Below are 12,135 nucleotides of genomic sequence, written 5' to 3'. Positions count from 1 at the left end.
TTCTCCATCCCACAAAACAGCCTTGAACAGAGCTTCTCTTGATGATGTGACTCATCATCTCTCTCCATCCTGCTTGTGTGCTGTGAGGCATGTCTGTGTGACAATGGGAACAGCGTAAGGGAATAGTCTTGGTGAGGGTGTTGAAAATGTATTTGTAGCTATGTTTTGCTGCTGCTAATAGTGGAGGAGGAGGAAATAATGCAGTAGGACAAATTGAAATTGCTGCTCATGATACGGATACGCTGCTTGAGACCAGTGTTGTACAAATAACCTTTTTCTCAGTTGTGTTCAGGAAAACTAGTGGTCTGGCACAACAGAAACACAGGTATTAAAAAAATGGTGTTGTTAATAGCTTAGAATTTTTGCATTCTCAAATGCAAAATGAGGTGCCTCTCTGTGTACCTTTCTGTAGGTAAAATTCCCCATCCCACAGAATGGGTGTATTCTTTATTGCGTAACTCTGCAACTGTTTTGCACCTGTACTTGCCAGTGACTGTCAGGATTTCTCACTGACAAACTAATACTTACAAAAATGTAAACAAAGGCAAAGAAAAAAAAGTTAGTGGTGGTCTGGGTGACAGCAGCCTGCCTTCTGTGAGAGGTGGGTCATAGAAACATGCCATTTTCCTGAGTGGGTTCAGGAAACTGTGATTCACATTCCCTTTGCTGACCTCTGTACATACACTGCAGTGGTACCTTGAGCCTTAGGATGGTATTGTGTTAGACACACTCCATATTCTTGCTACTGTTCAGTCAGTTTTTTATGAGGTTTGCATCTTTTGGTTTTGAGGTTTGTGGGGTTTTTATGTCTCTGTGATAATGTGGGCTCTTGATTTATTTTTTTAGAGCAGCTGGAATTAGCAGTTGGGAATAGGTTCAGTATTGAAGAAATTGTGGAGATAGAAGTAACAATGACTTTGCTAGTGGCAACTTTTATGCATACAAGCATAGAGAGTGATAGATTGCAGAGACCTTCTGTGGCTTTGAGATTTAAAAGCTTGAGCAAAATCAGCAGGTTTATGACCTTCTTGGAAAGAATATTCTTCATGCCTATGCATATGTTGCATTTAACTGTTGTCTTGGGTAAAGTATGATATGTACAGTATGTTCAGTATGACTGCAGTTTTAGAAATGTTGCATCCTTGTAATATGCCCTATATTCCTGCTTTTGTAGGATTGGGCTGTGTTCTTCCTTCTAGTACCAGTATCTGTGGCAAAACTTGATGGACAGTCATGAGTTTTAATTAATTTTCTGTATGTGCTAATGCATCCAGTTAAAAAAAAAAAGCATCAGGCTGTAGCTGACTGTAATGGGAGGTTGATGATTACAGAGCATGGGGGTGCTAGCTCAGTAGCTGTTTGCTACAAACAGTTGTCATAACTGTGTAACCAGTGCAGAAAAAACTGTAGGAGGATTCACTTGGCAATAAGGATCATACAGTACATGCCTTTTACTTAACTCCTTTTTTCCTTTTAAAGTAGAAGTCTTATGTTAAATCCAAACAGAGCTTAAACATCTATTTATTTTTTTATTCTTACCTATTTCTGCTAATAAAGGTAGACAAGCTATGCCTCTGTATTCTGGTTGCAGAATTTTTAAAGTTGATTTCATTCTGTCATGCAATCTGTTGTTCTGAACTATTTTTTTAAGTGCAAGTTACATCGTTTGCAGTAGCATGCGAAAGAAAAATGCTTTTGTGGCTGCAGGAGTTGGTGTAAGTTTATTTGTGCAAACACTAGGCTGGGTCTGATCTGTCAGCTTGCCTTTAACTGCAGTCACCATTTAGCTCTCGGCTGAGATTGTGTTAGTTGTCAGTAGTTGTGTTTGCAATCTTGGCTGGAGGCTGTGATGAAGAGTGCTTGGAACTGGGGCATTGCACAGATAAAATCATAATGAAACAGCTGCAGCTTAATCACAGTGAAATATGCGTGGGCTTTAAGGGCTGCATATTCTGGAAATTTTTGTTACACTTAATTCCCATGTTTAACCTTTTTACAGAAAAAAAAAATCTCCCCACAATTAGAAAGAAATAGATATAAGATTATAGTTGTATTACAAAATAAATCTCATAACCTTCCTGTTTCAAGGAGGGAACATTTTGTTTGTCTTTGCTCAAGGTGAAATTGCTGGCAATTTTCTTAATTTTTCTGATCTTTTAGATGTCTAGACCTGAGTGTCTGATATTGCACCCTTTTCAGCTGAGGAGCCCAGGGCAGTGTGTCTGTGGTGTCAGTGCTCAGGCTCAGTGGCATCCAGCACTGCCTCTCCCAGAGGCTGGGCAGTCTGGGTGAGCTCCTCTGTGCTTGGGAGTCAGCGGGACTTTTCCGTTTACTCTGTAGCTGTAGGCTGCCTCTTTGTGCTCAGAAACGCAAAGGGCTGGGTTCTTGAGGTAAATCTGAGTCTGTGGCATTTTGGGACAGCCTTGGAAATTGCTGAACTGATCGTTTTCTGCCAAAAGTAATGTTTCTTCCTGATCTAGGCCCAGAAGTGTACTGATAGATTAGCAAAATTAAGACATATTTAATATATATTTAAAAAAAAAAATTTGGTATTGCATTGCCCAAATCTCTAATTGCTTTAAGTTGATGGCAGGCAAATCTGATTACTTAGGCAAGCTGCTCAAATTAAAAAATAAAAGGTGAGTAGCGGAAAAGAACAACAAAAATGGATGCTATTGTGAGGAAATCTAGTGTAGATGTAGAAGATAAATTATCAACCATGGAAGCAGTTATCACAGTTGCAGGCAGTTGAAGTAATAAGGAAGATGGTTTAAAGATGGCCTTGAATTTCTAATTATTGAGGAAATAAGGAAGATGGTTTAAGGATGGCCTTGAAATTCTAATTGTCGAGGAAATGGGATCTGGTAGGTCTGTTTCATAATGCTCTAATTCTGTGACACAAATCCAGATGAGGTATGTGTAGCAGTTCCTCTCTGTAGATACAGCTATCTTCTTGAGTTTGCTTCATGTGGGTAGAAAGCACCTCTGTGGAAACACCTTCCTTATGTTGGGATACACTTTAAAAAGAAAAAAGCCTTGAGATGATTTTAAACAAAATGCTGTGAGTGGTGGGTGTAGCTTCCTATGGAGGAGTCAGTTCTGTTTTGCTCTGCTGGTTTCTGATGCCTCCCTTGTGTCTGTGCTCAGGCGAACCGGGATGCGGTGATCAGCCGAGCCCCCGAGCAGCAGGATGACCGAGCCGTCAGCCTCCAGGATGCTTCTGCAGTCTACGACCTCCTCAGCATCACGCTGGGCAGAAGAGGGCAGTATGTGATGCTGTCTGAGGTACCTCCCCCAGCCTCTGCCCAAGCTGTCCCTCCAAACACGCTGGCAGAGCCCCTCTTTGCAGTGGCTCTGTGGGGAAGGTGCACATGGAGTGTGCTAGTTAGCAATTAGCAGAGACACCTACAGAGCTATGGCAGCACAGGCCAGAAATGCACACAGAACTGTTTGAGACATTAGTGTAATTTATATGTAGGCACTTGAACAAAGTGGCTGCCTTTTGAAGTGATGATGTACACTAGCAAGTCCCATTAGCTGAGAAGTGTAAATGAAAAAAAAAAAAAAAAACCAAAAACATCACCTTGGTCTCCAGGGCCACAACAGATTGTTTCCTGACCCAAGCAGCAGTCTTGACAAAAAATGTAAGAAGGAAAATAAATAAAATCTGATATTTCTTTCATCATTTCTTTCTCAGTGCTTGGAGAGAGCCATGAAGTTTGCATTTGGTGAATTTCACCTCTGGTACCAACTTGCCCTGTCCATGGTAGCTTGTGGAAAGGTAAGGTTCAAACCAAGGGACTCAGAAAGGACACATTTTCCTCGGGAAGAGTGTATCTAGATGACTTGTTTGAATGTGTAGAGTCATGTGTGTTGTGGGTGTAGGTGCCATCGGGCAGCTCGATGGAAGGACAGTGCTCTCCTTTTAGTCTCTGATTGCACTTTGTGATCGGGGCTGTGTGTTTGGTATTGAGTACTCTTCTTTCTGTGTAGTGTTTTTTTCTCATTATCAAGGAGAAAAATGGATTTTGTGCATAGCTGTGGGTCGAAAAGCATTATACAGCTGTCCATTGTCTGCAGGTTCAACATAAATGGGCTCAGTATAAGAAAGAACTGATGTCTAAAACTGCCATCAGCTCACTCTGTGTGTCTCTGGGCAGTTGACTTAAGCTGTGGTTTCAAGCAAATGTTAATGTTTTTTCATAGAGAACTTGTAAGGTTTAATATTTTTAAAGTACTTGGTGCAAAATATGCTCTAGAAAAAGAAACAGTGTGAATGTTGGCATGGTCGTGTGTTTCAGCATAAGTGGTTTTTTTAAATTAGTGTGGTATTTGTGGAAGTCATCAGTAAACCACTGAGATTGCTGAAATGTGATTGTGAAAAGCAGGCAAAGGTAATGGGAGCTTTACTTTATTAGTCTTAAAAAGAGTGGACTTTTGTAGGAAATGTGGATGGTACAAAATTTTGCCAGTTCATTCTGGAGTCCCCACTTACACTTTCGGGAGGTATGAGCAAATTGATGCTGTGCAGAGTAGACCACTTAATATGGTCCTGTATTCTGTGCCCATGGAGTGTACAGGAATCCATGTGGACCTGAGTGGAGACCACCAACTAGCACTCATCTGCCAAATTACAGCTACTGCTGGCCTTCTATGGCTGTAAGCTGAGCTGGAAACAGTGGCCTTGGCATGGAAATAGGAGATGAATCTATGCTCTTGTAAAGAAATTGTCTTCTTATGAGGTGAAAGTGGCTGCAGAGCTTGGAAGATGTCTGAAGGGATTCCTTCACTTCTGTGAGCATAGGCAAGGCCTTATCTTGGAAGACTGTTGTTAAGCGTTCTACTTCAGAAAAACGGCAGAACAATGAGATAAAGTCTAATAAAGACCAGATGTGACTAAGGGTATAGTAGGTATAGTAAGCAGTACTATGGAAAGACTGAAATGATTTTTTTCACCTTAAAGGGGAGAAAAAAGTTTAAGAGAAACAAGTCTTCAAGGGCCCTTAAAAGAAGGGGTTAATCTTGTCTGTGGTGGCTAGGACAAGACACGATGGCATCCAGTTGCAGCAACACAAGTTCATGTTTCTTATTAAGAGGGGAAAAAAATAAGGATAGTGGAGCACTGGAAAAAGTGCCCTGTGGAGATTGTGTGGAGCCTAAATCACTGTGGAACACCCTAGGCAAATCTGTAGTGACCCCTCTGTGAGGCACCGGGGTGGGACCTTGTAAACTCTGACTCTGTTCTGGGAATCCGTCATTGTCTCCTCTTGAGTATAACAGATCTGGCTGATTTATGAGATGCCAAAGCTTTGGCAATGCATGTTAGATCAGCAGGGAGCTGAACAGAGACTAGTCGGAAAGAGCCTCACAGATTCCTACAGAAGTTCAGTGCAAGCATTTCAAAATCCAATTCCAAGCTTGAAAACAATGGCTAGACTCAATCATGTATAACGAAACCTGAAGCTGCTGGTGGAATACTTAAACAATGAGCTTGGTGCCATGGTGCTAATACCTTGCACTGACCTATGTGGGGTCATGTCCAGCTCACCTTGGAATTCAGCTGGAATTAGCACAGTCCTGCTCTCTGTGTTTCTGCAAGTCTTCCAGGTACCTGACCCCTTGATACTGAGGACAACAATGACTACATAGGCCATGAAAGAAAGGCACAGAATCTTACCATGAACATGGGGTTTGGCTGGGAGCTTTTTTGGCTTTACAAGTTGTGTAAACTGGTTCTCAATGGCAGACAATGCTGTAGCTCTAGTAATCTGCTGTAGAGCAAAGCAAGATTTTTAACTGCTGATGGTTGAAAGTGAGCATATGCAGAGAATGACTGTTTCAGTCTAGGTTAGCATGGAGAAGTGGGGCCTGATCTTTAGCTTCTAACAGCTTGGATGGCAATTCCATTCTTGTCCTTCTGTGTTTGCATACCTCTTCACCTTCCCTACCTGTTACAGAGTATTTGGTACTTAGATATTTGTGTTGCTCTTTTTTATTTTTTTTTCATCTCTGTAACTGTCCTATCTTTTCAGATTTTCAAGTACATCGTGTCTTTTTGCCTACACTTTAAATATTTACAAGGTAAAATGTCCTGATCTTGCCTACTGATGTAAAAGCGCTAAATGTTCTGAGCCCTATGTGGGTCAGAGGGAATTCCCTTACCCAACAATCCCATCTGTGCAGTATTTCACTTCTAATCCCAAAGTATTCCCTGAGGATTCCTGTCATATACTCTGCAATGCGTCATCTTGCCAGCGGGAGATGTGGCATACATTTTTATATTGCTTTGCAGCTTGATAGCAGGATGGAGTTCATATAAAAGCAAGTGCTCCAGTGTAGCAGAAAGAACTGATGAGAAAAGAGTGTGGTCAGTCTAGACTGCAGAATGCAGAGGACACTTGAGCTTTTATAGGTGAAGATCTATTTTCACCTGTCTCAGTCACAGCCAATTCATGATCTCATTTCTTGGTAATGAAACCTCACATCCTGCAGCATTACTTGTTCTGCAGTACAGCGAATTGTGCTCATAAATCCTGGGCGTGACAGGAACAGTTTTATCAACCTGTAAATGCTGGAAATTTTGGTTTCTCTTTTTTTTAAACGTGTTTTTAGGATTTTCAACTCTGACCTTCTTAAAAGTGCCATAAAATCCTATCTTTCCCTCTATTCTACGCTGAATTTTACCAGAGGTACGTTTAATTTGTGTATTCAGATGAAGTTGATCAAGTCATATTTCAATGTAGTTTCTTCCTCTGCCAGCCAAAAAATTGCCAAATGGTGATTGTCATTTTTCACAAGAGATCAGTCTGAATATCAAGCCAGCCACCTTGGCTCATTACCACGTGTAGGCTTGAGTTTACACATTATTCTGAAAAGCATGTGTCTTAACAAAAATAGGCACATGACTTCAGTAAGTTCCTGCAGGCCTTGGGGCTTCCTAAAACAGTGAATGAAAAAAATTCAGAGAAGCATAACCTTCCTGTCTGTCTTTTATCCACTTAAGTGGTGGAAATAATGGAGTGACAGCAATTTCACTTTCCTGTGTTTCTCAGCAACTTGCATAATGAGAAAGATGGTGTGGTCTGGTTGTTTTTTAACCCATTCTTAGGGATGCCTATTATACTGAGCTGTATATTCACTGAACAAGAGAGGCATGTATACTTAAATGACAAAAAATCCACCATTACATTTGAAATACTTTTGTAGGCAAATTTAGATGGGAAGGGAAAGGAAATGCTGGGAAAGCCTAGACAATGGCAAAGACATGGTGGGATATGTCCTGTGTGCAGTTCTGAATAGGCCAAAGAGGTTTAAATCATTCTAATGCAGCACCACCTGTTCCTGTGGTGCTGAATGCTGAATTCTTCACAGATGCTTTAAGTTGCTTGTGCTGGTAATAACCTTGGCTATGTGGTAATATCAGCTGGAGGCTGAGTGGCCATCGCAGCTCCCTGGCTCTGCTGCCGTGCATGGACAGGCTGGAGTCTGAGTGGCGAGTGGTGTGATAGCCGGATGCCATCTGGCAGAGTCCTCAGGCAATGAGATGAGCCACTGTCCTGCTGCCAGAGTAAAACCAGTGCAGACAGTTGCGTCTGCTCGTCTCAAGATTTTGGAAAAGTGACCAGTATTGAGCAGCATGGGGAAAGGAAGGACCAAACTCTCTTTTACACGGTGCAAAAGACTTTGTAGTCTTTGCAGAAGTGAAGAGAACTTGCTTGGGCTAGACTTGTTCTCTGCTGCTGCTTTCCAGCTAAACAGTTTTCCCTGGAGGTCGTGGAGGTTACCAGCACACAGCTCTCCTGCAGACTAGGGTAGCTCTACCGACATTTCTGAAGTCGGAGGCAAAATTATCATAGTGTCTAGATGATGTATTACAAGCACAAGGGATGTGTAATAGGGTCCTTGTGCACTCGCAAGCATTTCCTTGGCCTTGGACCAGTTGGATCAGTTACATGTTCCCTTTTCAGATTTCTGTCCCCTTCCACACCTACTGTCCTCACACAGGACCTAGCCTGGGTATCCCAAAGTGTCACTGGAGCTCCCTGGAAATAGAGATTCAGAAGTGCATCGTGAGTAGGCTCTAGCTTAAATTTATGGTACTTAAGAAAGTCTCCTAGATCTGCATTGTGAGTGTTAAAATACATGCCTTGAACAACATGAAGTAATATTGGTGCCTGTCTTCTGCCTACCACACAAGGAGACAAGATTTGTGTTTAGTGACATTGATTTGCCATTTTACTAAGGGTAGCGAGGGAGGGGTTCTTCAAGGATAGCTGTGAAATTGTTCTGTGAACACTGAGTCTGCGTAGTCTAAAAGTGCTGGGTGCCCTAATTGAGCCATTCAACTCTCGTGAGTCTTTATCTCTGAAGTACAGTGGATGTTTATTGTCGTCAGTGTATGCAATGCATGGAAACATTTTCACACTCATGTTCAACGTGTCTGCCTGAAAAAATTCCACAACACAGCTTGGTTAGTGAGTGAAGAGGTTTAGGATGTGTGTTTCTTGAGAGGGGTGTTGAGTAGTAATATAGCCTTGGGCCAGCTGAAGGAAGTCTGGAGTACCCACTAGGAGAAGATAATCTGCTTTCCACCCCTCAGCTGTGTACTCACTGAGGGGATGAAGTGCCTCAAGAGTGAATAAAGGAAGAGGTTGGGAACAGTTGAAGGGTCTGTGGGGAAAAGCCTCTGTGAGAGCTCAGTGGAGCTGGAAGCAGGTACCTGAAGGCAAGGACTATGCTCAGCAGGCCTTGTACTGGGATTGCTGATGGTGGTTATGGGGTCCTGTGGTGCTGGCCGCAAAGCTCTCCAGCCCTGCAGAGCACGGTCAGCTCAGTGCTTGCCTTGAGGACAGCAACTGTGTGACTTCAGAAACTACTGCATTGTTGCTGACCCTCCCCAGCCCCCTCTAGCCCATACTGAGGGTACCACAGGGACAGTGGTCAACATTACCATATAGATGGATAGGCTTGGCACTAGGGGATGTAAGCTCCAAGCGTAATACCTTGCAAAACCAGGCAGATAAAGCTGCTTTCAGCTACACAAAACGCCCCTTTCTGCTCTTACCCATTTTGTTTGCTCCTTTTAAGGCAAAGAGGAAGAAAAAAGTCACGTATGTCTACCCGAATGGTTTTCTTAATCGTGTAATGCTTCAGGTGTCTGGTGTATTACTAAGGGAAATAATCAAATCCTTCCTGGCATCTGTCATTCAGCTGTGTTTCTGAGGGACAAAGCTCCAGCTCTTCCCAGAGCTAGTCTTGCAGTGTCACTGTGCTCCCTTTGGCTGCTCAGCAGTTGGAGATACTGCAGCCTTGCCCAAAGCTTGTGCTGGCAGCATTTTTAAGGTTTTGAAACCAGTCTTACACAGACATGAACTCTTGATTTTGGAGCCCTTAGCAAGTTGCTGATACACACTGGTCATAGCCAAATAATGACAAGCTAACGTCTGAGCTGCCCCTATCTGTGCTGCACCCAAAAAAAAAGGAATCCTTCCCCTTATTTAAACAGTGCAGCAAAAGCAGATGTCTCTAAGTGCTTCAAGGAGCTTCAAGTTTGACTCAGCCATGCCTGTATTGGCAACATACAGCTTTCCAGAAGGTTAGAAGGAAAGTTATAAATATATTTAATACATAATTCTGCAGCAACAGCAGACAAATTTTATGATTTAGGCTGTTCCTTCTGTTGATATCCTTGCAAAAGCTTAGGCTGGTTGCTAGGCAACTAGCATAAAAAAAAAAAAGTACATTTCTCTTTGTATTGCAGGCAGGAACCTTGGGAGCAGGAGAGGCCTCAGATGGCTCCCTAAATAGCATTGCTGGGGAATGAAAGTTAAAATATTGAACATTCATTGGTTAAAGATCCTGTTACAAAGGTCAGCTGTCTAGGGGATATTCAATAGTTTGGTTTCCTTTGGTGCAAAAGAAAGATTAGAAGGAAGTTTGCCTGTGTGCTGTAGATAGTACAAAAAATGGAAATTTCCTAAGATGCCTGACTGTTGAGCAGAATACCTAGGTGGGCTATATAATTGCCTTCAGGCTTAACTCTCTTTTCTTGACAGAAAGTGTGAAGTGAGGTGTTTGTCACATTAGCAAGTACAAATGTGTGCTTATAGATCTTAGAATGTAAGAGGTGCTTTTAAGAGGGAGTATTTGAAGCTGCTTAACTCCAGTGCTCTAATTTGATAAACACGAGGTAAAAGAAAAGGGAGAGAGTCAGTTCCTGTGTTAAGAGAAGTAAATGTCTTAGGGGAATAACGTTCATGCTGAGAGATTCACAGAAATCTCTAAATTCAGTGGAAAGCTAACAGCAAAACTAATGATTCCAGAGTTCTCAATTGCTTGCTCATTCTGTCATCTTTCTGTGTCAGTTCAAGGTCATTTATATCTAAATGGCTGTGAATCCCAGCACACAGGGAATAATAATTCTTGCATTGGGATGAAGGAATTCCTCCACTTCCCCACAATCCCTTTGAAATAGTGCAGTTTTTAGACAGGATAATGCAAGAAATATAGCAGCACTAGTTGTGGGAATTCATTTGTGTACTAAACTGCCAGGTAAATTGGGAATGAGGCTGTCTTCCAACCCACCATCTCGAGGAACATTTTTCCTTCTGGCTGAAAAGTATTACCAAAGAAGCACAAAACCAGGGAGGTTTTTGGAACCTGTGCAAGAGAAGAGCAACTGTTCATGGCATGTCAAAGTCTATCAGGCATGATTTACTGTCTGGAAATTACTCCTCCTTTTACTTATATCTGTGTTTTCTTTATCTTCTAAATATGAAACGGCTCTCTAACTTCCGTCTTTGGTGCTTTGGTATGGTGAGAGAGCAAAGGAGGGGAAAGAATGGAAATTGTGTTGGAGTAAGCTAGGAAAATGGGCATTTGGGCAGCATCTATGGGTTTACCATAACTGATGTCAAGTTCTCTCAAGCCATTTTGAAAAGGAAAAAAGAAAATTAACTGTATGATGTTCTGTGTTCTCTTCTGCTCATGTGGAAGCATCTTTGAGGAGTATGCTTCCATGCTTTGTTATTGAGTTAGTAAATGGGGAGTGTTTGGATAGTTGTTTTTCTTCACATTTTACTTCCTTATAGCATTCAAAACTCTGGCTGCTGTAATTACATAGGAGATGGTGTCCTCTCCATCCTTTTCCTTCCCCAATAGCTTCCTTGTGATTCCTTGCTGGAGATGAGAGGCCAAAAGACCTAGTATTTTGAAGTCCTTGGGAACTGGTTCTAGTGCAGTCATTATAATCCAGCAATTAGCAAGTTAAATAGAAACAACATAAATCCTGGCTTGAATTATTATGTGAGCCCCTCTGAAGCTTAGAATCATGAGTAGGAAGCATGTACTCACTTGGAATTCAATTTCTGCTCTTCTCAAAACATGCCTCACCAATAAATCAAATTATTATTGCCTTGCAGTGAATCTCACAAACAATGCACTTGGCTGCCTGGTCCACCCACACTAAGTGAAGGAATATGTACATTTTAATTACCAGAGTATTTCAATGTTGCACAAACACTGTTTCATATTAAATATTTTTACAAACCAGTGATATTTGTATTCAATAATGAGTGTTTGATATTTTTTCTGGTTATTTATGTCTGTAATTAGTGTCTTTGAGAAACCTTGATATTACATGTCATGCCAGTCTCCTGTAAGTAAGGTCACTGTGGGAGTGGGATATTATTTCTCCTGTCATTCCTTGACTAATGTTTTCATCATCTGTATAAAATATCTGCTGAGTAAATGTTTCAAGGTGAAATTATATAATATCTCTTGAATTTTTAAAGTGCAGCTGGGGAGAAAAGCTTCATGTCACCCTGTTTCTAAAACCACTTCTGCTCCATATGTTTAGTTGCAGATTTTATAAACTTCTTTAAAATGACATAACTTTGTAAATGTTTTAGAAGCAGTGTGGAAACTGTGCCTCTTGCCCTGTAAACCCATGTTCAGAAGCTCCTGAGTGCGTATGTAGTAAAGTGACTCCACACCTGAGGTGTTTGGGTGTAGGCACAAGGTGGGACCTTCTGCTGTGCAGCATTCAGTAGCCACTGCTTTGCAGTGGCCTCCTGAGCAGGCTTGGGACAGGACAGACACGGGAAGGGCTCTGTGGTTTGAGGGTATTGGAGGCTG

The 12,135-nt window shown here is 41.8% G+C and overlaps 1 protein-coding gene across 1 annotated transcript in view; it reads left to right on the top strand.

The window, feature by feature from the left end:
* TTC7A (tetratricopeptide repeat domain 7A) overlaps positions 1-12,135 on the top strand; it is a 172,244-nt gene that overhangs the window by 39,972 nt on the left and 120,137 nt on the right. Inside the window, 2 exon segments of the mRNA XM_032102796.1 lie at positions 3,148-3,285; positions 3,698-3,781. Of these exon segments, the coding sequence (XP_031958687.1) occupies positions 3,148-3,285; positions 3,698-3,781 (222 nt within the window).

This window comes from Corvus moneduloides, chromosome 3, assembly GCF_009650955.1.
Source record: "Corvus moneduloides isolate bCorMon1 chromosome 3, bCorMon1.pri, whole genome shotgun sequence".
Taxonomy (NCBI): Eukaryota; Metazoa; Chordata; class Aves; order Passeriformes; family Corvidae; genus Corvus; species Corvus moneduloides.
Note: the sequence above shows the minus strand (reverse complement) of the source record. Positions and strands in the feature narration are given on the sequence as shown.